General features: G+C 40.4%; 2 protein-coding genes across 14 annotated transcripts in view; one reads left to right on the forward strand and one right to left on the reverse strand.

The window, feature by feature from the left end:
* NFE2L2 (nuclear factor, erythroid 2 like 2) overlaps positions 1-26,616 on the forward strand; it is a 50,359-nt gene extending 23,743 nt beyond the window's left edge. For 4 of the 6 annotated variants that reach the window (XM_014467685.2, XM_006083075.3, XM_006083077.3 and 1 more), the window contains exons 2-5: positions 21,571-21,837; positions 22,492-22,581; positions 24,293-24,481; positions 24,896-26,616. In XM_014467685.2, coding sequence (XP_014323171.1) covers positions 21,574-21,837; positions 22,492-22,581; positions 24,293-24,481; positions 24,896-26,116 — 1,764 coding nt within the window. In that variant the 5' untranslated portion in view covers positions 21,571-21,573 and the 3' untranslated portion in view covers positions 26,117-26,616. Of the gene's footprint in view, positions 1-14,707; positions 14,728-15,183; positions 15,201-21,570; positions 21,838-22,491; positions 22,582-24,292; positions 24,482-24,895 lie in introns of those variants that run through there. The other 2 variants (XM_014467701.2, XM_014467724.2) reach the window with 2 other exon arrangements.
* HNRNPA3 (heterogeneous nuclear ribonucleoprotein A3) overlaps positions 2,069-26,915 on the reverse strand; it is a 39,245-nt gene continuing 14,398 nt past the window's right edge. For 2 of the 8 annotated variants that reach the window (XR_002826389.1, XM_023744593.1), the window contains one exon: positions 21,490-21,666. The gene's annotated coding sequence lies outside the window, so the exon portion shown is untranslated. Of the gene's footprint in view, positions 2,522-2,579; positions 3,591-6,066; positions 6,180-21,489; positions 21,667-26,915 lie in introns of those variants that run through there. The other 6 variants (XR_001351073.2, XR_002826384.1, XR_001351065.2 and 3 more) reach the window with 6 other exon arrangements.

Here is a 26,915-nt window from a genome sequence, read left to right on the forward strand (position 1 = left end):
TTTAAAGACCCTCATATCCACTGCAGTCATTCCACAGTTCTAACTTTCTTAGTCCCTTGTAAGCACTCATCTATTTTCTGTATCTATGAAGTTATCCATTCTGGATATTTCATGTAAATGGAATCATACCATTTGTGGTTTTGTATGACTGGCTTCTTCAACTTAACATAATGTGTACAAGGTTTGACCATGTTGTAGCATGTCCAATCCTTTTCGTTGTTGAATACTATTCCATTGTATCGATACACAAAATTTTATTTATCTTCTCATTAGTTGATATTTGGGTTGTTTTCACTTTATATATTTATTTCCTATAGCAGTGGTTTGCTGTCTATTAGAATCACCATTAGTATTTTAAAATACTGCTTCTCAGGCCATATCCCTCATTAAATCAAAGTCTCTGGGGATAGGACCCAGACAACAGAAGTTTTTCAAGCTTCTGAAGGGATTTCAATGTGCAGTCAGATTTGAGAACCCTGCACAGCCAATGCTTGGTAGCCACTGATGTTTATATAGTGACTTAGAAAAGCTGGTTAGGATGTCTTACTGAAATCATGAAAGGAAGTGTTTTTATATTTGTTCACTGATCTTCACAGCCTTAAGAGCAACACCTAAATCTGAGAACTGTGTTTTAAGGTGCCTGGTGAATGTTTGAAATTCAGTAAATATAACTTGAGCTCTTTAATCCTTTATGGAGATTTGGATGTAATTTTTTTATCGAAAGGTTTTCCCCAAGTGGGTCAGTAGAAGGTTTTCATGTTTTGTCAGGAATGTGGCCTGTGGTAACCTGCAGTCTAGATTATTTGGGAATAGCATAGAAAAGGCAGTGAGGACAGGTGTTTGGGATAGGTGTTGTAGAGCCCAGAGGCCCAGATGAACTTAGCCTTACCCTAGGAAGCTCTGTATTTCTTCTAATATTTTTATTGATTTTTAGAGAGGAAGAGTGAGGGACACAGAAAGAGAAACATCGATGTGAGAGCACAACATCAATCCGCTGCCTCCTGCACACCCCCTACCAGGGAACGAACTTATTACCTGGGCATGTGCCCCGACCGGGAATTGGAACGGTAACCTTTTGGTGCATAGGACAGTGCCCAACCAACTGAGCCACACAGCTGTATTTATGAGCCTTATTATTGTTTCCCAATAAAAAAAATAAAAAACCTTAAATCTACAAAGCATCTTTTAGCAAATCAATTTTTTGATTCTCGGTATCTACTTGGTAAAGTCCACTTTATATTCTGACCACAATGGCTACCATCTGTACTCACCTGAATGGCTTCCTGGTTTACATATTTGGAAACTGGGGCTAACTTCTGAGTTGTTTTTGAGAGAGAAAGAGAGGGAGGGAGTGGGAAGGGGGAGAGAGAGACATGGAGATGTTCAGCACAGCAGTCCCACTTGAGAGACTTGAGGGTGTGGTTCCTGGCTTTCTGAAGCTGGCTTAGCCCCACCTTGCTGACAACATGTGAACACGCCCAGAAGGGAGCTGCACCCTGTGCCAGCCAGCCAGGCCTCTCTCCAGTGTTGCCAAGCAGAGGTTGTGCAGCCCAACTCCAGTCTTGTCCCAACCATCCTCCCATTGGAGGGGTACCTTTAATCTCCCCTGGAAAGCTGCCTGCTTTTCTAACTAGTCATGTTAATTCGTCCCCTCCTATTGCTTTAAGATTTAAAAAACAGTATTCTATTCCTTCACTTGTTCTTAATGAGTTTTGTGCTGAAGATGTGCATGATAGTTGTTTACCTCAAAACAGAAGAATTTTCAGCGTTAACAGGTTCTGTGTGATGCATATTTGTATTTCTCTTTTTTAAAGGTTTATTTTATTTTATTTATTATTTTATAGAGAGAGAAAGGGAGGAAGAGAAACATCGATAATGAGAGAGAAACATCTTTTGATTGCCTTCTGTATGCGCCCTGACCAGGGGGTCAAACCCATAACCTGGGTATGTGCCCTGACCAGGAATCGATCCAGTCACCTTTTGGTGTACGGGAGGACGCTCCAACCAACTGAGCCACACTGATCAGGGCTATACTTGTATTTTAATGAATCACTTTCCCCATTAAATGCCTTTTTTTTTTTTTTTTTTTTTTTTTTTTGCTGGAATATAGCCTACATTCAGGGTGGGTTAGTACCATTTTGGCCCTCACCCTCCAAAGTCTGTGTGAGAGGCAGCATTGACAATATTGACAGGTATGTAGGTGGCCTACTGATAAGTATGGAATTTTGCTTCACTCCAGACTTGACAATCTTTTGTCTGCTCTGCTTCAGCACAAAATTATATCAGACATGGATGCAGAACCCAACCTATTCCCAGTCTAAGGGAATAGAGTAGAGGGGAACATGATCATCGTGCTTTGTGCCTTCTGTGACCAGAATGGGAGCAGAGGCATGACATATGGAACTACGCTCCTTCTTCAGGTGCTTGAGGGCTGACGTGTACTTCTTGCTGGTTTGTTTTACAATACTGTAGTCTTGCTGTTGTGTGTAGAGCGTGTTCAGGAACCATCAATTTTTTTGACCTAGCAAAAAATAATTTTTTTTAATCATTAAAATTCTGGTAATGAAAACCACCCAACATTAAAACGATCATTTTTTTACTTGTAATAGGAAAATAATACAAGACGTTGTTTTTATTCTTGGCAGTTCTTGGTGAAACATAATTAAAATCAACTCCAAAGGACAGGGCAGCTTTACGTTGTGCTGGTTGGGTCCTCCCCTCACCCCTGACCATGTGCTCCCTTCCACTGGTTCCCAAGCTGAGACCAGGCCAAGAATGAAAACCGTCCTCTGGTTCAGATTCTTTTCTCTCCCCAGAAACAGAGACTCATCCTCTGCTGGGAACTTCTTTACCAGGCTGCACGTTTGGGAGAGTCCTTGCGACTGTGAGGATGGTGACTCCGAAGTGGGAGGTTCCAGGTTACGTTTCACTTGAAAAAATGGGTTCTGCAATGAAAAGGAGAGGGACTGAGAAGGAAAAGATTAGTTTACAGGATTCCTTTTAATGAACCCAGGAGGAATGCAGCTTTTTTGGATTATTCCTGAATGCTAACGAATAAGGGACTTCTTTACAAAAATGAACTAAGACAGTGTCCCAGCCTGAAGGGGCTCGCCCCGTGTTTATCAAAGAGGGTGCTGCTGGCATGTGGGCTGTACGGATTGTCTTTGGAGTGGAGGACAGTCCCACATTGCAGGACATTTTATGACAACCGGAAAGTGGACCCATCCACCCCCATACAATTTCAAACATTCCAAAGTGGTGGCAGCAACCCAATGGAATCATTGTGATGCATTCACTTCTAGAATGTTACTGCTTGTTCTCAGGAAATCTTCTTTGATCTTTATAGAGAGGTCCACCATCTCCTCAGATGGCAGCCCGCACACACCTTGTATTCTAAACTGAAAGGGGGTAATGAGAGAGAGAGAGATCATAGAAACTGATGACGGCCCTGGAAACCAGAGGGACCAGGTACATTTCACTTACTCAGGTAGAGTATGTAGTCCAGTTCCCTTAACAGAGAGCAATGTTATTTGATGGTAGTTGTTACCATGATTTACCATTTCTTGGGCCTGTAGCTGGGAAGAATTGGTCTGAAAAAGATAAACAGCATTTTTAATATTCAAGATGAAGTTAAAAATCTCTTTCTGGGGCTTTACTGCCTTTTCTACTAGATGCTTTTTGAAGATGTCAGAGAACTGAGGTAAGAAAGTAAGGAAAGCTGTAGAATAGCTGAAGAGGTTGCGATCTAATAATTTGATGGTTTAGCACAAAAGTCTTGATTATGGGGGCAAAGTGAGGTTGTCCATTTCTTGTCTTTTTACTGAGGGAAATAACTAGTGTTCTCTAATAAAATACACTTAATCAACATTTGTATTGATTAATTAATTGTTATATTATCCAAATTACAAAATTCTTTAATGGGTATTTGAAGATACTGTCATGTTCTCTCAAAAAATCAATTTCATTGTTAACTTGGAGTGTGCATTTATAGTTCTTAAGATATAATACTTTGTGTCTAGTAGAGCACCCAAAGAATAATTTGAAGTATCGATACTGTAAATGAAGTTAAATAATTTTCTGTGACTAATAGTTGGGTCATAAATTATATTAAACACGATACATTTGTTACTTTGATAATTAGAACTCTTTAATCCCAGATATCTTAAGTATACAATGAAAATACTGAATTCTGGGTGTAAATGTACACTTATTCATTCCGCAAATATTTATTAGGTATTTACACACCCTGGGGAACTTTCAAGGTATGCAGTTATTTTGCTCTTCCAAGATAATGCAGCAAATATGTTGTCCCCCTTGAAGGACATTTGCTTTTCAAATTGCCCCTCCTCATTAATCAATCCCTTTGCTCTGTTCACACCTGGGTTATAGGGCATGCTTCATATCATAATGACTATAAATTACTTTACATCTTTATCCTCCTGCTTAAGGTATGACTTCTAGGATAGGGACTGTCATTTATTCATTTTTGTAACTAATGTCTGGCACTGTGCCTAGTACTTAATTGATAGTAATTGCTCAATAAACATGAGCGTGAGTCTGTTACTGCACTCTAGGAACTTTGTGTTCATATAAGCTCCTCTGTGATACACGACAGCTTCATGACTGTACAGAGGAGAGGTAGCATTTTAACTGGACTCATTTATAAGCCCTGGGTTTCATTTGGCTCAAGCTGCAGGTACCAGCTGGATGGGCTGTGGCTGCATAATCGGTCACTAGGGCTGGAAAGGTTATTTTGGGGTCTGTTGAGGGCCTTCACGTGCCTGTGTATGGCACTGCAAGTATACAAGGCAGCTGGAAATCATGGGAGGTTTTGGAAAGGGCAAGACACATGAAGTGGATGTGGACAAGGAGTTGTTATGGCCTGTGAATTGAGGTTGAAGGCAGAGAGATGGTGAGGGGGCTCTTCTGTGTGTGAGTGCGGTTGAGCAGGTTTGGCATCAGCACACATATTGGGATCTCTAATTCCAACTCTAAACTGTACCTTTGTTAACTGTTTAAAACCAATTTTTTTAAAGTTTGTAGGGGAGTCGATGCTCCTACTTTTGGCCCCAGGACACAACCATTTGTGCTTAAATTTGTATGCCCTGTTAGTGCGGTGTTATAACAGAACCCCACCCGCCAGTGTACTAATTCCACTGATGTCAGGAGAGGAGGACAAGCCAGAGATGCCATTTTGCTGTGAGGATGGATTGTTTTCTTCAGGGAGGCACAGGGGGAGTTTCTCTGTTTCTGTCCTTTTCTAAGATTGATTTACTCTTACTGTCTTGTCACCTCTGACAGTCTCATCCATGGCTGCCAGTCCCAATGATTGGCAGTATTCATCCAAGGAAAAAAAACAAAACAGTATCCTCGCTTTTCCCTCCCATGGGCTTTGCTGTGAGTCCCGAGCTAGCAGAGGTGGGCATCTGACAGTGTTGGTGATGGCAGTTGCTGCCTCTCAGGCCCTGCCCTAGGCTGGCAGAGTGCTGAGTGCTTGAACAAGCTGGTTTTGTCATATGCACTCCTTGTTCTGCCCTGTGAGGTAAGGAGCATTGTCCCTGTCTTACAGGCAAAGAACTCAGGCCGTGAGAGGTTAAGCTGATAGACTTTACAGTGGGATGTGCCTTTTTTATCTTCTTTAAAATGCAGCTGATGTCTGCATCACAGCATTCCTAAATGAAGAAAAGAACTGGGCACAAGATGGAGCACACGGTACACATTCAGCAACTGGTGGTTGTGATTATTGTCCCATTTCCTTTTTGTCAGGGATATTCGAATGTGTGGAGGTCATCTTAGATTACCTCCTTGAATTCTAGCCATGTAACAGCATAAACATCCATGCCGCTTCTTGCTCCTTGCTATAAACTTCTCACTCTCCTGTGGTCTTCCATATACATGTCCCTGGTCACGTGTGAGGGGCTGATTGTTGTGGCAACTGAAAGGTCTTCAAACAGAAAACCGATCCTTAGCGAGGCCTTAATGTGTGCCCTAGGACAGCAGAGAGCCACACATTGCCCAGCTTCCCCGTGGGACCCTCGGCTTGTCTGCTGGGTCCCCTGTACTTACGTGGATTGATAAGCCATCCCACTGAACTCCTTCCCAGATACACTCCTTCACATGTGGCAAATTTCTTATCCTGGGGCTCTGGGCCTAGGAACGGAATAGTGTCCACAAGCAAGCTGTACGAACAGAGTGAGTTTGGAGAGTAGAAGTACGTTAGTGGAAAGCTAAATCCCAACGTGGACTGAGCTGACCCTTGTGGCCTTGCCTTCTTCCAAAGCCCACGCCCTCTTTTAGTCTTTAAAGACTAAAGTATTTCTTTAGTAATAACTACCTAAATAACTGACCTTAAAAAAGAAAAAGAAAAAAAAAAGGAAAAGAACCTTCTAAGACCCTTGGGGAGATGACATGCTGAAAACTTTTTATACTCACCACCCTCTGTTGTTGCCATGCAGATGTCTGATAGATACATAAGCAAGTTAGGAGCTCACTGTCTATTTTTTGTATGTGGTCAGACACAGAAGCCTGAAAATTAGATGCTTCTCATGTTCATTTGACATCTGCAATAGGAGTTGAATTTATTAATAGTATTAATACCTCACCCCTGAGTTGTCCTGTACTTCTATGGAGTATCTGCACACTGTTTTTTCATATGAAAAAGAATTCTGTGAGGATGTATATTCTGTCCGGGTTTTCCCTTAGAGGAACAGCACAGTGAGGTTAGGTGGCGAGGCCAATTCTAGCCCCAACTGGCACCCCGCAGGTCTTCCTAAGCTAGTATTCTTTACTCCCTTAAAGAGGCCGAGGTCATTCTGAAGCAAGAGCCCGTGCTAGTTAAGTGCTTCTGTAATATAAACCTGGGTTGGATCTCATTGTCACCATTTATTAGATGGGGGTCTTCACACAAAATTACTTCACCTCTCCATGCTCCGGTTCCCTTACTCCAAAAGGGTGATGATAATACTACCCATTTCACAGATTGTTATAAGCAAAACAGATAATGAATAAAAGTGCCTGGAATAGTGTTGAGCACATAGAAAGTGTACAATAAGTGGTAGCCATTATTATTACTTAGATTGTGCCATACCTGTCTTTAATCTGTACTTAAAATATTGGCACGGCAATCTTTCATTCTCAAATTTTAATGTGAAGGCTCACTAAGTAACCACTGTTCTTACATATTTATTTATTGGATTAATTGAAAAGATTTACATTAAGGGAAAAATAAGATTCCTGTACTTATTTGAAGTGAATGTAATATGATATATACACTAATTATAATTTCCTTTTTAAGAGCTCCAAATAGATGCCAGGCAATTGGCAACAAGTGGGTACTGTGCATTTTCAAATGCATACATCTGAAAGCAGTTGAAATATTTCCAGACTCAGGATTATTCATATCTTAGTTGGGACAGATAACACTTTCCCATCACCTAATGCCCCTTAATTTCTACTCAGTCATTAGATAACCTTGGCAATAAAGAATCATGGTGACTGTGTGGCACCTGGACCATAACTTTGATGAAGAATGTTAAGATGACTCATTTAGTCCTTTGGAGCCCTCTTAGTAATTTCGATTCACATGAGTACTTTCAGGTCAGTGAGGAAGCTTTTTACAAAAAATTGCTAAAATAGTATAAATACTACCTAGTGTAGTTTGGAAGGGTTAATGTTCCCACTGTGTCCTCAGGAAGTAGATTATAAAATGGAAGAATTGGGAATTCAGCAGAATTCCCCCCAAAGACATTGTCACTAGCAACCTTTTTATTTTATTTTATTTTTAATATATTTTATTGATTTTTCACAGAGAGGAAGAGAGAGGAATAGAGAGTTAGAAACATCGATGAGAGAGAAACATTGATCAGCTGCCTCCTGCACACCCCCTACTGGGGATGTGCCCACAACCAAGGTACATGCCCTTGACCGGAATCGAACCCGGGACCCTTCAGTCCGCAGGCTGACACCCTATCCACTGAGCCAAACCGGTCAGGGCTGTATTTCAGATTTTAATCTAAGTCCTTTTAAGCCAGAGATTTTAAAGCAGATAAACCCACAGCTTTTGTCCTTGAGAAGACTAAAGGCTTGACTTCATGTGTTTATTATTCAGTTAGATTGAGAACATTTGGTAAAAGTGTTAAGCCTGTTTTATGCTATTGTTTTCCTAGGCGTGTAGCAAAACTGATTTAAAGGAAACACAACAACTACAGTGAACACTCTTAGAGCAAACCAGAATCTGACTTATATTTTGAGGTGTAGAGAAGCAAAGGGAGACATTATGACATACTGAGTGGTGATTTGATTTATGGGTTTGTCCATCAGATTTACAGGGCTACTTCTGCTACAAATGGCACATCATGATGCAAGTGCTTTGTGCTCTTAAAGCACTACGGATGTAAGGGTTGGTGTCTCCAAGGGCTTTCTTTCTCCAGGGAGACGTAGAACTGTTCCCGGGTCTTAGTGAGCCTTTGGATGAGTCCATTTGGAATGTGCACTTAGTGGGTACATGGCCTTGACGTCATGATTTGGGAGTTCTTAGGGCTCCACATTAATTTTGAACCACTTTTGCTCTTGGTAGCAGAGAGACCTGTCTGAAGGGGCGTAGAGCTGCGAGGCTCTTAGCCAGATTGTATTGAGCTTGGGGGTGTGGGAAGGAAAGTTTTCTACAGAAAAGTGAGGGTCAAACTTTGATCGGTTTCTCCTAATAACAGAGTTTTATAGGCCAGTAATTTGGCTGCAGGATCAAATCCTATATAATAGTTTTGTAAAGGTCTGTTTTCAGAGTAAATCCTAATAGTTCATGAACCTTTAATTAATAGAAATTGTAATAGGAAAGTCTAGTTTAAAATCTAATTTGTATTGGGTTCACCAGATGACCCCTCCTGGGTTCTGCTCAGTCAGATGAGACCCAGGGCTGGTTACCCATTTAGCATCTTTGGGCCTCAGGATCCTCATTCATAAACCTGGGCTTTGGACTATGATCTCCAAGATCACTGTCAGCTCTCCGTAGTCAGTTATGCATTCTAAATGTAATTTAATGGCCAACAAACATCTGTTCCTGAGAAACACTTCCCTAGAAAGAATGGCTCTTTAATGAGTTGGTAAATGGGTCATCCTGGCTGGACTTGCTTCTTCTTTGAAGTTTACCTTATCTGTTAGAAGGGCTGAAGTTGCTGATTTTGCCTGTTATGATTGAGTGTTTCACCTATTGAGACTTTGTCCATCTTCTCTCTTATCTGTGTGCACCATGGCCTCTACGTTTCTTGTCCTTGCCACTGTTCTACCAGCTCCAAAGTCACCAACCAAACTTAGCTTGGCTGGAGCGAGGCTGGGCATGGACTGGTGGTTAAAGAATGCTGTCCTCTGGCCAATTGACATTTCTGTATGTGAGGTTTATTCTCTTCTTTAGCCTTAATTTTATTGTTAAAAGATAGTGGGAAGGGCTAATTTTGAAATGATTCTGGAATTAACATAGGAGATCTTTACAAACAGTTAATATGTATTTATTGAGTGGGTACCATGTGCCAATATGATGCAAGGTGTAAAGGACACATAAGTTGGGGAATGGGCACTTTCACACATGGCTGGTGAGAGTGTAAAAGGTACAACCTCTGTGTAGAGCTATTTGGCAGTATCCATCATAGTTTAAAATGCATATACTTTTTGACATAATGATTCTACTTCTACATATTTATCCTACAGGTATCCTCACACATTATTAAATGATTTATGTATAGGATACTCATTATAGTATTATTTGTAATAGCAAAAGATTAGGAATAACTTAAAACCCAAAAGGGGCTGATTATTACATAATTATGTTAAATAATATTATTATAGTACATATGAATAATGAATATCTTTTTACAGAAGACATAGCCAGGAGTTTACAGTTTAGTAAGACCATTGTAAGAAAGCCCAGATAAGACATGTAAAGTATAAAATACTGGCTTTGTGGAAGGATTAGTATATGCTAAGCTCTCCTTATTCAGTTACGTTGACCTGATTTACCCATAAGTCTTCAGGGCAGTCAGGTCTGAGTGTCAAGCGGGCTGCCTTCCAAGTCTTAGTGTCGTGCTTTGGGGAGAGGGTACTGGGGCTAAACCAGTTTTCAGCCCTTGTCCTGTTGTGTGAATACCGAGATCAGCACCACAGCACGAGAAGAGCCTGCCAGGCTCAGAAACAGTTCTGGATTAAATCCTGGCTCTGCTAGTTGCTGGACATGTGATTCCAGGCAAGGTTGCTCAATGCCCAAAGCCTAAATGTGCTCATCCATAAATAAAAATAAAGCACCTTCCCTCATGCTACTTCAGTGAGGCTCAAATGAGATAGGGGCGGCCCAAGAACATGCCTGTAAACCATGCAACACCAGCTGTAATAGAGGCTGTTAGGTACCCAGAGGCTGGCAAGCTGGAGCAAGAGATGCTAATTCAAAAACATACCTTTTTCCCTCTGCCAAATAACTTGGCATGAGTTGTAAAAGCAGGAAAGTAGACCAAAGGTGATTTTGAAATCCTTGATCTCAGACCTTGGCACAAGTAATTGCACCCTCTAGACCTGTTTCCCTATTTGAAAAATGAAAGGGGCTGCCTGTGTGGGTCCGCTGGTCCCTTCTACTTGTAGCATTCGGTGACAGTGTGGCATTAGCAGTAATTCCCATCTTAGCTGAGATGAATCATACTGACTGAAAAGTCCAAATGCCAGGAGGAAGTGTCTTTGCATATGAGAATTTTCCTTGCACTGGAAAGCTGAGCCTCTGTGAGGAAAATATTGCCTCCAAGAATGCATACAGTGGGGACGTCTTCATTGTTTTGTGTTCTCTCCACCTCTGTAACCTCCTTTGCTATTAGATGTTGGCTTGCACTAGGCCTTTGGAAAACCGGGCTTAACCCTTGGTTTACTGGGTAGGATGCTCATACGGTTGTGACTGCTGTACATTGTCAGTTGTCACACCCATGTGCGGTCTTTCTGTGCAGTTTAGTGATGCCTTATCTCTTACAGTTTCTCATCATATCTCAAAACTAAGATCAGAGACCATTTTTCATCTGTGTCCCCAGCACCTCGCACAGTCCCTGGCACCTGAGAGGTGATTTCTACATATGTATTAGATGGGTAGATGGATTAATGATCCATTTATGGTTATATGTATACTAATCTTGTTGATCTTGATCACCACCTTTATTGTAACTACCACCATTCTGGTAAAATGAAATTTTAGCCATTAGTAGCTTATTATTTCAAGAAATAATTTATAGTTTTAAAAGTTCACACTAAGAAAATTAAACCCCTTGGAACATATTTTAACAGGACCTGCAGTTTTTTTAAAAAAGGAAGCTAAGTATTTTAAATAGGCTCTCTCTATATTACAATATATAATATACATATTTAAAAATCATCATCGATAGCAGTGTTTAGCACCACCATGGGCACACAAGTCTTTGGCTAACAGCAACAAACTTCATATAGTACTTACTTGTCCCCCAAGCCTGGATGACTGTCCTATTTCTTTTTTTTTTTTTAAAGGTAATTGTAGCCCTAGCTAGTTTGGCTCAGTGGATAGAGCATCAGCCTGCAGACTGAAGGGTCCCTGGTTCAATTCTGGTCAAGGGAATATGCCCAGGCTGTGGGCTTGATCCCCAGTAGGGGGCATGCAGGAGGCAGACAATCAATGATTCTCTTTCATTATTGATGTTTCTATCTCTCTCTCCTCCCTTCCTCTCTGAAATCAATAACAAATATATCTTGGGGAAAAAAGCTACAATAAAGAATTTAAATTTTTAGAAAAAGAGCTAATTGTAGCCCTGACTGGTTTGGCTCAGTGGATAGAGCATCCGCCTGCAGACTGAAGGGTCCCAGGTTCGATTCCAGTCAAGGGCATGTACCTTGGTTGCGGGCACATCCCCAGTGGGGGGTGTGCAGGAGGCAGCTGATGGATGTTTCTCTCTCATCGATGTTTCTAACTCTCTATCCCTCTCCCTTCCTCTCTGTAAAAATCAATAAAATATATTTTTTTAAAAAAGAGCTAATTGTAGGCAGTTAAATCTGAAAAAGGAGCTTTAAGATTGAAATAAATAATTGCTTTCTACATATTCATTACCCAAATTAGATAAAGGATCACTCGGAGTTTAGAAGTGTTTGAGCATGCTGGAGTACGGCCCTCCCTCACGGGGGGTAAGGGGGTGCCCTGTAGAGGAGGGCACATAAGGTCGGCCATGTAGGGCTGTTTGGCCCCAAAGTGGATATGTGAGCCACCTCATTAGTCCACACCCACTTAATGTCAGTGTACCTAAGTTAAAGTAGGTTAGGGAGTTAGACCCAATGCTCCTGAAGATTCTGGTGCTAATAATGGTGGGTGCCTGTGTGTGTGTGTTTCCCTGGAGAATCATTCTAAGAGTAATGGGAGACCTACTCTCAAAGGCTCCTTATGTGGAGGACAGCATCCAGAACTGAATACATATATGGCTTATTCAGAAGTGGGGAAGAGATTAGAAAAATTTATCCTAAAATTTGCTTATCAAACCAAGTCATTCTCTTGGCAAAGTACAGTAAAACCTTTTGTGAACTTCAACAGATATGAGACAGAATTTCCGGTCTGTATGTCATATGTGAAAATAAACACCGTTAATTTTTAAAAAAAATATATTGTTATTGATTTTAGAGAGGAAGGGAAAGGGAGAGAGAGACAGAAACATCAATGATGAGAGAGAATCATTGATCAGCTGCCTCCTGCATGCCCCACACTGAGGATCGAGCTGCAACCCAGGCATGTACCCTGACCGGGAATCAAACCAACCGTGACCTCCTGATTCATAGGTTAACACTCAACCACTGAGATACACCGGCTGGGCAACACCCTGTTAATTTTAAAATGCTTTTAAAAACAAGATCTGCTTATAATTAACAGGTTTTTTGTTATTCACTGTTATTTTTAACAAATTTTAGCAAATAGGCCATATGTAATTTTACCGGCATAAATAAATATTACATATCTACAACTGTAATCTACATATTTAAATCCAAGAGTCCCCACTCCTAAACAATGTTCTGCGAATGATTAACACGTGATTACACTGAATTGAGGGCAGTAATTGGTTCCATTGTCACGTGGTATGATTTTCTGCAGCAGTTTTAACCACTGCCAGCCGAGTGCCAGCCAATATTCCAACTTGCACTAAGCCGAGCCCCAGCCAGGTGCATTTGTTTACTCCTGGTGACTGGTGAATGCATGCATTTACTAGACCTATTCAGTATAAATTTAACATTACTGTAATACATATAGAAACCTTTTCTGTGAAATTAAACTTTTCATATATAATTTATTTTAATTATACAAATATGTCTCCATAAGTAAAAACAGGTATACACATTTGTCAATTTTTTTAACATACACATTCGAAGAACCTACTTTATTATATAACAGACTTTCAGCTTTAATGGACTTCCCCTCCCCTGAATTATTCAGTCCATTATATCGAGGTTTTACTATAGTGATAACCCATACATAAATCCCTTGAGAGCTAGCAGCAGCATCCTGCTGAGATAGATACTAACCAACAAGAAATAACTCTATTGCAGTGATTTTCAACCAGTGTGCCGCAATAATTCAATACCTAACTATTTAGTTATGGGCACTGACCTCTTTTCCCTTAGATTGTCAAATTAAAAATTGATAACAGCCAACACAACAATAGCTGTCCGGTATGACTGAATCAAAATTATACCTATTATTTTTGTAAGATTGCCAAAAAGTATGTTTTTGGGTGTGCCACAGAATTTTAGTAATTAGTTTATGTGTGCCATGAGATGAAAGAGAGTGAAAATCACTGCTCTATTAGAATCCAGGTATGAAACTTCTCATACCTGGATCTAATAGAAACGTCAGATCCATGCACTTTTGGTCGCAAGTAGGATCACATGCTATTTTGGAAAGTAACTTTCTGATTTATTTTGGGCCCACTACCTGTGTGTCTTGGGAAAATAAATAATCCAAGTTCCTATTCTGAGTCACTTTCCAGTCTTGCTTTATCTTTGCATCAGGCTTTGCAGTTTGCAGACAAATATAATGGGTGAGTTCCAGTAAACTGGCGGTATCATATTTCTTGGATTGAATCATTGCTAAGAGACTTTTTTTGAACAGGAAGCAGCCCATGAAAGTGTACAGAGTAACATGTCAGACGGAGGAAAATTCTTGTTGAAAAACAAAAGGGCAGCAGAATGGTTTACAACCAGGGAATAGCAAATTTGTGATCTACGGTTTTCATTTGTTGAATAATTTGTTTCTTGGTGTATGTTTGAGAATTTTTATGCTGTTAAAAATCTCTAGTTGTTGAAGTTTAGGGAAGTAATCCTTAGACTTATCTAGAAGGAAAACTTGGATTAGTGGTAACTTTTACTACATTAGGAGTCTCTGTTGACATATATAACTAGTTGCTAGGTCAGTTATTTTTTAAAATGGAGCTGTAATTACCTAGAAACAAACCTGGTGACATTTACATTTGACCTAGATGGCTGGAAGGTCTTTCCATCGACAACATTTGTACTCTATATTTTTTTTGGGGGGGCGGGGGGGAATCGGGGCGATTTCTTAGTTTATTTATTTTTAAAATGTGCTTTTTTTTATTATTGATTTTTAGAGAAGAAGGGAGAGGGAGAAATAGAAACATCAATGAGAAAGAAACATCAAGCAGCTGCTTCCTGCACGCCGCCTACTGGGGACCGAACCTGCAGCAGGCATGTGCCCTGACCAGGAATGAACTGGTGACCTCTTCATGCATGGGTCAATGTTTAACCACTGAACCACATTGGCCAGGCAATCTTAGTTTTTTTAATTTATTGGGGTGATGCTGGTTAACAAAATTATGCAGGTTTCAGCTGCATAATTCCACAACACATCATCTGTACATTGTATTGTGTGTTCACCACCCCAAGTCAAGTCTCCTTCTACCACCATTTATTCCCCCTTTACCCTCTTCCACCTCCCCCCGTGATTTTTTTGTTTTTAATCACCTAGTTCACAATTATTGAAGCAATATGTGCAAAAGTTAAGCAAATCAATCCAGTAGAACCAAAAGTACTTGAATGTTGGATAACTATAAAGAGTAAGCTGTCATCTGCCCTCTAGAATTCTCATGGAGAAAATGATTGGCATTGTGTTGTGTACTTCATAATGAAACAGTGGGAGAGAAGCAAAGAGAAGTAAACGGGTAAATATTTATAAAGCATAATGGTCATCAGCAAGATAGATGTATTTTAAAAATACATTTGCTTGGTGTCATTTTACTTTATTTAGTAAGGATTATAACTGTAAAGAATAGCCTTTTGAATCAAGGAGAACTTTCTTGTTTTACAAATTCTGCAAAATTCAGGCATGCCCTCAGTTGTTTTTGTAGGCTATAGCTTTTCATTTGGTTTATACCCTAATGTGGTAGGATATGATTCATGTTCCATCCGGTTTTGCTCAAAGATACTTGAGTAGCTTCTATGGAAAAAATATTAGATCAGATTTAACTTTTAAGTAAATAAGCTAACAACCTGGGCATAATACAAAGGCTGAAATGTGTGGGAAAAAACATTACCAGGTGTAACTTAGACTCTGAATGGTAGTGATTAATATTTGGATGACCAGATCTCAAAGGAACAAACTAAGATTTAGCCTGACTGGCATGACTCAGTGGTTGAGCATCGACCTATGAACCAGGAGGTCACTGTTCAATTCCTGGTTGGGGCACATGCCTAGTTTGCAGGCTCTATCCCCAGTGTGGGGCGTACAGAAGGCAACTGATCAATGATTCTCTCCCATCGATGTCTCTCTCTCTCTCTCTCTCTCCCTCTCCCTTCCTCTCTGAAATCAATAAAAAAAATGTTTTTAAAAAAGATTTATTTTCTTAATGAAAATACATGATTTTAAGAAGAGATAACATGAGATATTGTCCTAACCCTTATACTATAGCCCTAACCGGTTTGGCTCAGTGGATAGAGTGTCGGCCTGCGGACTGAAGGGTCCCAGGTTTGATTCCGGTCAAGGGCATGTACCTTGGTTGTGGGCACATCCCCTAGTAGGGAGTGTGCAGGAGGCAGCTGATTGATGTTTCTCTCTCATTGATGTTTCTAACTCTCTATCCCTCTCCCTTCCTCTCTGTAAAAAATCAATAAAATATATATATTTTTAAAACCCTTATACTATAAAATTGGAAGTGAGGACCAGTTTTTATTTTCTGTTTATGAAGTTAGTAATCTACAATTTATTTTTTCTAGCAGTTTATTGGTGAAATTTACTTTCAGAAGGAAACCTCCCACCACCTTCCTGTCATTCATAGAACAAAGTAGAATATGGGAGACGGAAGGAAAGGAAGGATATTGGAGGGTGCAGGTCCCATTTACACATTTGAATATATGATAGTAACCATTTTATTTTTCATTTCAAATACTTCCCAAAGCCTCTGTTTAGTGAATGGCTTTAATTTAGGAGAAGGTTGTGATATCTTTTCTGGTATTTTCACTTTTGCTTTATTTTTTCTGATTTTGGGAGGATTTTCTGAGCATGCTAAGTGCTGGTTTGTTCAAGGCACTAAAATTGGCTTCCAAAAAAACTATTTAATATGGCATTCTGTGTTCAAAGCCTTTCTTATTTGTTTATCCTGGAACAAAGATGTTTGTTTTAAAGTGGTTCGAGTTAATTGTCCAACTTCAGATTTCCCATAAAACATATGTAACATATTATCCAGATGGCAAATGATGATATATATGTGTTAAATATGAGTATTTCTGTTGACCAGATGGTGATTTCATGTGAATTGTTGAACATTTATGTTTCTTTTTTTTCTTTATTAAGGTATTACATATGTGTCCTTATCCCCCTTTACCCTCCCCACCCCCGCTCATGCCCTCACCCTGTGTTTCCTATTAAACCGTCTTTTGTCTAAGACCAGTTGGGAACATAATTTGGAACACAGTCAGCTATCACTAAAGGACAACAGCAAAAATTCAAACACTAAGTGGCTGCAGCATTGGCTCCATGTGGCATGTGAAGGTTCACAGCCAGCGCCTGCCTTGCCCTTGGAAAGATCTTAAGGAAACACCTGTTGGGATGCTGTACAAACCATCCCCCTCCTTTCCCTTCTGTCCCCAAACCCTTCTTATCCGCCATTTTGCATGGCGCTTGGAGGGGAAAGGACAGCTGTACTTCCTCAGTGCCTGGGATTTACGTGCAGAGCGGTTTCAGTTCTTCCTTAGGCACTTCCCTTCCCCCTGACCAGTGTCATGTTGTTTGTTGCGGCTCCACCCAGACTGTTTCCTTTTCGATGGTGCTCAGCTTTGCCAGGATGGGTCATTTGTGGAAGAAGTCATGTGTCTAGTCACAGGGCTCCTTATAGGAAACGCTCACTGCCTGTTAAGTGAGCATAGGACACACACAGTCGTGAGCCTGTGGGACGCCCTGGCTCTGAGCCTTGGGTGGACAAACTGTTCTCATTTTCAACATAAAGCTTTGGGTATTTCATACAGTATCAGATCCCTGCAGGTGTTTTTCTTCTGAAATTTGGGCAAAAATCTGAGTAACACAGTATTACATATTAAGGCTATGACAAGAAACCCATTGTTGCTGCAATCTAGATTTGAGACTGTTAGTTTTCAAAAGCAGGAGTTTTCTTCTAGAGACCTTTCATAGCAAAACTAAACATTACATAAAAATAAACACAAACACAGAGGAAGCCTCTGAGAACACTTTGAAATCTGTTCAGGGCCCACTGTTATCGCAATGAAGGCTGCCCAGGTGTCACTTGAAACATCTTTTGGTGGCATTCTTGGCAGACACAGTATGCTAGGGCTGTAGGAGTCCTCTGTCCCCCATGGTCCTCATTGTTTGAGATCAGATATGAGAATAGGTGCTCAGGAGTTGATCCAAATGATACTCATTTCATGGTTTATTTTTCCTGTCCCTTAATAAGGATTCATCAAGATGTCCTTTCCTGATCACATTATGGGAAATTTCAGATTTCAGACCTTCCCTGAGGAACCAGATAGCTTCATTACTTTGTTATAATGAAGTTGTGGAACTCACTGTAGTTAGGTCCACAGCTTGATTATCCTATAGCCTGGAGTTTGGTTTCACTTATAGCTAGTAGCATGACTCACCGTCAGCATGCAGAACAGTATTTGCGTGTGCTTTACATTTATAGAGTTCTTTCACATGTTTCATTTGATCCAATATCTGTATGATCAGGGGTGGGATGGAATAATTATATTAAATTTATAGCCAAACCATTTGAACCCACTCAAGACATCTCATCTGGTAGGAAGGGGAAAAAAAAGAAAGAATAGAGTTATTCAAACTCTTGGTGTGATTGTCGCTAATAATTTGTGAGTGAATTACATTTGAAATTTTCCTCCAGTCATTCTAGGGATACTTTGGAATAGTCAGATTTGTGAGTTGTTTCCAACATAAATTGCTTAAGTGCTCTTTCAGTTCTTTTATGAAAAGTTAAAACTGGATACAGCCCTAGTTGGTTTGGCTCAGTGGATAGAGCGCCAGCCTGTGGACTGAAGGGTCCCGGGTTTGATTCCAGTCAAGGGCACATGCCCGGATTGTGGGCTTGATCCTCAGTGTGGGGCATGCAGGAGGCAGCTGATAAATGATTCTCTATCATCATTGATGTTTCTATCTCTCTCCCCCTCTCCCTTCTCTCTGAAATCAATAAAAATATATATTTAAAAAAACAACAACTGGATACTGGTTCTTATCCTGGGCTCTTTTTATTTTTTTAATCCTCACCCGAGGATATGTTTTTATTGATTTTCTGTAGAGAGAATGGAAGGCAGGGAGAAACATTTATGTGAGAGAAACATTGATTGGTTGCCTCCCATATCCGCCCCACAGGGGCTCGAACCCACAATCTGGGTATGTGCCTGACTGGAAATCAAACCTGCAACCCTTCAGTGCACAGGGCAATGCTCAACCAGCTGAACCACACTGGCCAGGGCCTGGGATCTCTTAACAAGGAGAAGCCCCAGGCCTAGGCAGTCTGGGGAAAGTGAGGGGGGATGTATGTGTCAGAGTGGTCCCTGGGCGCTAGGACAAGTACAGTATTTGGTTTCTCTCTTATTGATCTTCTGAATAGCTCACTGCACATTCTGCATCAGTTTTTGAGATTGGTAGGAAAGGTACTGCCTATTTTATACAGACTAGGATTCAGTTGAGATTGTGAGATCATGCATTTTGGTGCTAGCATTTAGTAGATGTAAAAGTCTAGATAAGATGTTCTGATGTATCTAGATTCACTAAGAAGATATGACCCAACCTAACCGAAATTTTACCTTGGCCTTTGTCTTTCACATGACCTTTGTGTAAACATGCCCATTAAAATGGAAACAAATTATTTTAAAATGGAAATTATTCCAATGATTTATGTTAATGGGGAGCTCCCTGAGAAGACAGCCATGAAAGCTTCTACACTGCTTATTTTGTTGCTTGTGGCCAGGAAAATGATCCAACTGACTTGTCTCAATCCAGCCTTCTGTAACCTGGCCACTTCACACTACCAAAATGTCAAAGCAAAGTATCTGAAACAATGGATTGATTTTATACCCTGTCCAATTTAGGAACCACTGGCCAGTGATCAGATTTTATATTTTTAGTGCAGGCTAATAGTTTAAAAAGCATGAGTCAGTTCATGATTGCAGCTGCCCGGTGCATGTCCCTCCTAGTCACTTTCTTTCTAGTAGTCTCCCTTCTCTCTCAACTTCATTATTCTTATCTGTAAAGTAGGGATATGTTATCTTTATGTGGTTGTTCTGAGGACTAGTTTGTATATGCAGAATACTTAGAACAATGCCTGACATATAGAAAGTCCTTAATAGATTTCAGTTTAAACAGGTTTATCCTAGCCAGTTCTAAAGACTACAGGTGTTTCTTTAACTATACCTACCATGTGAGGAACCTTTTTTCTGCCAGGGGCCATTTGGATATTTATAACATCACTAGAGGCCTGGTGCATGAAATTCATGCACTTGGAGGGGGGTGTCCCTCAGCCCAGCCTGCACCCTCTCCAATCTGGGATCCCTCTCACAATCCGGGACTGCTGGCTCCCAACCACTCGCCTGCCTGCCAAGCCTGATCACTCCCTAACTAATCCCCTGCCAGCCTGATCGACGCCTAACTGCTCCCCTGCTGGCATGATTCTCCCAACTGCCCTCCCCTGCCGGCCTGGTTGCCCCCAACTGCCCTCCCCTGCCGGCCCAGTCGCTCCCAACTGCCCTCCTCTGCAGGCCCGGTCACCCCCAACTGCCCTCCCCTGCAGGCCTGGTCCCTCCCCAACTGCCCTCCCTCCCCTGCAGGTCTGGTTGCCCCCAACTGCAGGTCTGGTTGCCCCCAACTGCCCTCCCCTGCAGGCCATCTGTGGCAGCCATCTTGTGTGAGGGCGTGATGGTCAATTTGCATATTACCTTTTTATTATATAGGATTCTTGGGTCATACAAAATTGTCAACTTAAAAAGCCTGCTATGTTTGGTCAAACAGTTAATTAAATCACTCCTAATGCCTTGTCAGTGCCAGACCAAATGATTTATCAGACCTTATACAGCCCAAGGGCCGGATGTTCCCCACTCCTGCTATAGGTTATACTGTTTAAGGCTAGAATGGCCCTGCCAGTGTGGCTCAGTGGTTGAGTGTAGACCTATAAACCAGGTAGGCACGGTTCGATTCCCAGTCAAGGCCTTGTTATGTAAATCAAAGTAACCATCCCCTCATTGCAGGATTCTCCCATTATCTTAAACTTAATGCCATCTTTCCTTCCCTGGAGCCATGTTTTTTGGTGGTTGTTGTTTTTTTTTAAAGAGGGTTATTTATGACTTCTTAAGAATAAACCTAGTGGGCAGTATCCCTTTCCCAACTTTTTTGGTAGTCAACAGGCAACCCCTTGCTTCACCCATGTCACAGGATTGCCTTTAGCTAAGACTTTACCAATTTGTTCATGTCTCAGGAGGTAAAACTGAAGTCAAGGTTAAATTGTTTTAATAAGTGAGCCACAGCGGCAGAGTAGCAAAAAGTGATGGGGGCAAAGATAAACCAATGTAGGAAAAATAAGAATGGTAATACTACTATTTCAAAAATGCTAGACTGACAACTTGTTTGGTTTTTTTCCTCCTCTCAACTGGACATCTGCTGAGCAAGTTTAGAAAAAAATTCTATGTGTTCAATCCATATAAGCACTCTAATGGCCTGGCATGCTTGATCTAATTTCTACATTCTACATTCTGAGATTTCTTTTAATTTGGAAGTTTAACTTGCAACATTTGTTAACTTTGCTCTTTCATGATCTCATCATCACCCAGTCATTAATAATCCAAGAAAGAAATGATTAGAATGGATGGCTGTGTTTGTAGATTATTTATTGTTCTTTAAGTATGGAATTAACTGTGCCCTTCCAAAATATTGGATCTATGTTCCCATTCAGATTTTGTTTGTAATTGCCCCACTACCCATCATCAACAATGGTATAAGGTGAATTTTGTGGTATCTTTTATTTTAAAACCATCTTAACCATGGTCTCTGTCCTTCCTTTTTTGTCTTGAACATAGGACATGGATTTGATTGACATACTTTGGAGGCAAGATATAGATCTTGGGGTGAGTCGAGAAGTATTTGACTTCAGTCAACGACGGAAGGAGCATGAGCTGGAAAAACAGAAAAAACTTGAAAAGGAAAGACAAGAACAACTCGAAAAGGAGCAAGAGAAAGCCTTTTTCGCTCAGTTACAACTAGACGAAGAGACAGGTGAATTCCTCCCTATTCAGCCAGCTCAACATATCTCATCAGAAACCAGTGGATCTGCCAACTACTCCCAGGTACTGAGTACTCAGTTCTTGGAAAGATAGCAGGGTTAAGGGAAAACACTGACTCAGGAGTTAACACATCTGTATTTGAATTCCAGCTTTGCCTTTTACTATGTCTTCATGACTTTATCAAGTCATTCCCAACCTTGGCCTTCTGATGAGTTCAATACTTGATTTACCTCACAGAATTTTAAGCATTAGGAGGTCATAAATCACATGAGAGAGCTGTGTAAGCTATAGCAGCATCACGGAGGATCAGGCTGCAGCAGTGGTGGTGGCAGCAGTGGAACCAGTAGTAAGGATTACTTTGGCACCAACTGTGACAGGCACTGACTGTCCTAAAGCACCTGACATACTGATTGATTTAATCAATACAACAATTATCTGAATTAGGTACCATTATCCCCATTTATCTAAAGATGAGCAGTTAAAGCTCAAAGAGGTTAAAAACCTTCCCGGGCATTAAAGAAATTGGGGGAGCCCATTTGAACCCAGTCAGTCTGGTTCAATTCTCTGCTCTTAATTATGACACTAAACTGATTTCTGAACTAAGAAATCTGATTTGAACAGATGTAAACATTTTCAGAACATCAATCATGAACCTTTAACCCAGGAATGGAACATTAAACAAATTGTTTTCCCTTTTTGTCTTTCCCTTTTATCCAGGTTGCCCACATTCCCAAACCAGATGCTTTGTACTTCGATAACTGCATGCAGCTTTTGGCAGAGACATTCCCGTTTGTAGAGGACAATGAGGTATGTAATATTTGATTCACAGCAAAATTCACAGCTATATCTGATATATCCTATATGGGTCCCTTTAATGTCTCTCCATTTTTTAAAAAAATGAAAAACTTCTTAGGATGAAATTTGTCAATGAAACCTTAGTCTGTGTGTAACTTTACAGATCCCCACACAATACAAAACCTAAAACATTTACTGCTGCACAGCCAGAAGCATGGATTAGCATAACCATGGAACTAAGTAACACATTTGTTATAAGTACTAAAAAATAAATTTTGGTGAGTCGGCAAGCAGAGTAATACACTAAAACTTGTTTAACAATTTTTATAAACCTATTGTGTTTGAAGCACAAAGATACAGCTTCGTCTTCCCAAAAGCAGCCAGAGGTAACCTCTGAAAATGGTCCACTATTCACTTGACCTAGAAAACCCCACAAAATCACGATCTGTGTGTTCACTTTAAGAACACTCGGGAAAACTGCCCAGGCCATCAAGGATATGCATATGTGAAAAGCCACCAAGTATCTGAAGGATGTCACTTTACAGAAGCAGTGTGTGCCATTCTGACGTTACAATAATGGAGTTGGTAGGTGTGCCCAGGCCCAATAGTGGGGCTGGACACAGGGTTAGTGGCCCAGAAGGAGTGCTGAATTGTTGCCCATGCTTAAAAATGCAGAGCCCTGGCTGGGGTGGCTCAGTTAGTTGGCATTGTCCAGTGCACCAAAAGAGTTGCTGGCTCAATTCCTGGACAGGGTACATTCCCTGACTGTGGATTCTATCTCCATTGGTGGTCATGCAGGGGCAGCCGACTGATGTTCTGCTATCACATTAATGTTTCTTTTTCTCTCCCTCTCCCTCTCCCTTCCTCTCTAAAAATCAATTAAAAAAATATTTTTAAATGCAGAGAATAATGCTGAACTTAAAGGTATAGATGTAGATTTTCTGGTCATTGAGCAAAACCAGGTGAATAAAGCTCCCAAGTTATGTCGTAGAATTTACAGAGCTCATGGGCGGACTTACCCATATATGAGCTCTCCCTGCCACACTGAGATAACCCTACTGAAAAAAAAGCAGATTGTTACTAAACCAGCAAAGAGGTTGTACAGAAGAAAAAGATATCCCAGAAGAAACTGAAGAAACAAAAACTTATGGCCCGGGAGTAAATTCAACATAAAATAAATACTAATCTCTATAATAAAAGCCTAATATGCAAATCAACCGAATGGTAGAACAACTGGTTGCTATGATGAGCACTGACCACCAGGGGGCAGACGCTCAACACAGGAGCTGCCCGCAGGCCCAGGCCAGCCAAGGCGGGTGCCAGCGGGCATCCCCCCGGTCACCCCATTAGTCACCCCACAGATCAACCCTGATCGCCAGTCACTCCTAGGGACCCTACCCATGCACGAATTTAGTGCACTGGGTCTCTAGTAAAAAATAAAAGCAGGGGAAAAAAAGATACAAATTAAATCCTAAAGAATACCCATTTTCAAGTTTGCCTTCAGATGCATAGGATAACACAAACCAGTAAATAAGTACATTTGGAGTCAGGTGGGTAAGAAAAAAAGATGTTTCCTTGTATGGAAAATAGGGGTCATAAGTAGTTCTAAGTAGAATACAGAACTGCAGCCAGTTCCAGCTTGAGGTGTTGTGATAGTGTCTTGGAGGGCACTCACCCACTGCTGACAGCAGATTCATGAGGATAAATGCCTTGTTGATTTTAGGTTTCTTCGCCTACGTTTCAATCACTTGTTCCTGATGTTCCCAGCCACATCGAGAGCCCAGTCTTTACTGCGCCTAGTCAGACTCAGTCATCTGAACCTGTTGTCCTTCAGCTAATCAGTGATTTAGGTAATATGCAGCAGGACATTGAGCAAGTTTGGGAGGAACTACTATCCATTCCAGAATTACAGGTAACTAAGATCTAAAATAATAAATACCAAAGATGCTATTTTATATTCAGTCCCTTTAAATTAGTCATTCTGGTTATTTATTATTTATATGCCACCTATTTATAGGGATGATTAGAGAGTGCTTTTAAATTAGTCATGAGAACTGCCCATGCTCACTCAAATGCAGTTTTGTTAAAGGGGCTGGATGTCTTGAGGATAGATAAGCTGTAAACCTCAAGTCTGACCTAGAAACTCTGAAAATAATACAGATGCTGAGGCATAAATATCTGTTGGAAATGGGTATTTATCTCTGAATTATAGAAAAAAACAGCTTGGAGACAATGGGGTTGGGGAAGTTTTAACTCAGATATAGATTATCAGGTATTGAAAATATTTAACCTTGATTTACAAAATGTAAACTTATTTTCCATGCAGTGTCTTAATATTCAAAATGACAAGCTGGTTGAGACTAACACGGTTCCAAGTCCAGAAACCAAACAGGCAGACATTGACAACAGTTATCATTTCTACTCTTTGATCCCTACACTGGAAAAAGAAGTAGGTAACTGCAGTCCACCTTTTCTCAATGCTTTTGAGGATTCCTTCAGCAGCATCCTCACCACAGAAGACCCCAGCCAACTGACAGTGAACTCATTAAATTCAAATGCCACCATAAACACAGATTTTGGTGATGAATTTTATTCTGCTTTCGTAGAGGAGCCCAGTATCAACAACAGCATGTCTTCCTCGGCTACTTTCAGCCAGTCACTCTCTGAACTTCTCTGTGGGCCCATTGATGTTTCTGATCTATCACTTTGTAAAGCCTTCAATCCTGAAAGCACAGCAGAATTCAATGATTCTGACTCTGGCATTTCACCGAACACAAGCCCCAGCATGGCATCACCAGAACACTCAGTGGAATCTTCTGGCTATGGAGACACACCACTTGGCTTTAGTGATTCTGAAATGGAAGAGACTGACAGTGCCGCTGGCAGTGTCAAACACAGTGGTCCTAAAACACAGCCAGTTCAGACTTCTGGGGAGACCGTTCACCCCCCGTCACCATCTCGGGGGCACAGTGCCCCAGTAAGTGGTGCCCAGTGTGAAAACACACAAAAGAAAGAATTGCCTGTAAGTCCTGGTCATCGCAAAACCCCATTCACAAAAGATAAACATTCAAGCCGCTTGGAGGCTCATCTCACAAGAGATGAGCTAAGGGCGAAAGCTCTCCATATCCCATTCCCTGTAGAAAAAATAATTAACCTCCCTGTTGATGACTTCAATGAAATGATGTCCAAGGAACAATTCAATGAGGCTCAACTTGCATTAATTCGAGATATACGTAGGAGGGGTAAGAATAAAGTGGCTGCTCAGAATTGCAGAAAAAGAAAACTGGAAAATATAGTGGAACTGGAACAAGATTTGGATCATTTAAAAGATGAAAAAGAAAAATTGCTCAAGGAAAAAGGAGAAAATGACAGAAACCTCCATCTACTGAAAAAACAACTCAGCACCTTATATCTAGAAGTCTTCAGCATGCTCCGAGATGAAGACGGAAAACCTTACTCTCCTAGTGAATACTCCCTACAGCAGACGAGAGATGGCAATGTATTCCTTGTTCCCAAGAGTAAGAGGCCAGATGTTAAGAAAACCTAGATATGGAAAGATCTGACCTTTTCTGAGCTAGTGTTTTGTTTTTGTTTTTGTTTTTTTTGTACTATTATATATACTAAAAGCTCCTACTGTGATGTGAAATGCAGAAATATACTTTATAATTCTATGCAAAATTATAGTCAAAACTAGTATAGAAAATAATACAAAACTTTAAAAGCATTAAACTGTTCTCAGTATGCGGAAATCAGTTTCACTTTAACTGCAAACTTAATTTCTTAGAACACCATTTGGGCTAGTTTCTGTATACCTGTAAATACTACAAAAACTTATTTATACTGTTCTTATCTCATTTGTTACATTCATAGATTTATATGTTTTGACATCTGGCTAAAAGCAAATTGTTGTAAAACTAACCACTATGTACTTTTTTAATAAATATCATATGAACAAAAAAATGGCATTTTTTATTGTTTAGCTCTGGCAAAAATAAAACTGTTTAGTTGAAAAGCTGGTACTAATAAAGGAATACGATTGTTAAATTATTTGTAATTCATTTGCATTTATTCACAGTATTTTCAATGACATTACGTGGTCACATTTAGGTGTTTTTTTCAGAATGCTTTCATTGAAAATACGCTTTTTAAAAAAAAATCTTCATCTAAGGATATTTTTCCATTGAATATATTTTTTTGGTTTGTTTTATTTATATTGGTTTTGGGTTGGGGTTTTTGTTTTGTTTTGGTTTTTATTTTTGGAGAGAGGGAAAGACAGAAACACATAATTTTTCTATATTTCTAGAACCAGAAGGAGCCTGCAATGGAGGTACATGCCCTTGACCAGA

The sequence above is a fragment of the Myotis lucifugus genome, unplaced genomic scaffold (assembly GCF_000147115.1).
Source record: "Myotis lucifugus unplaced genomic scaffold, Myoluc2.0 scaffold_5, whole genome shotgun sequence".
NCBI lineage: Eukaryota > Metazoa > Chordata > Mammalia > Chiroptera > Vespertilionidae > Myotis > Myotis lucifugus.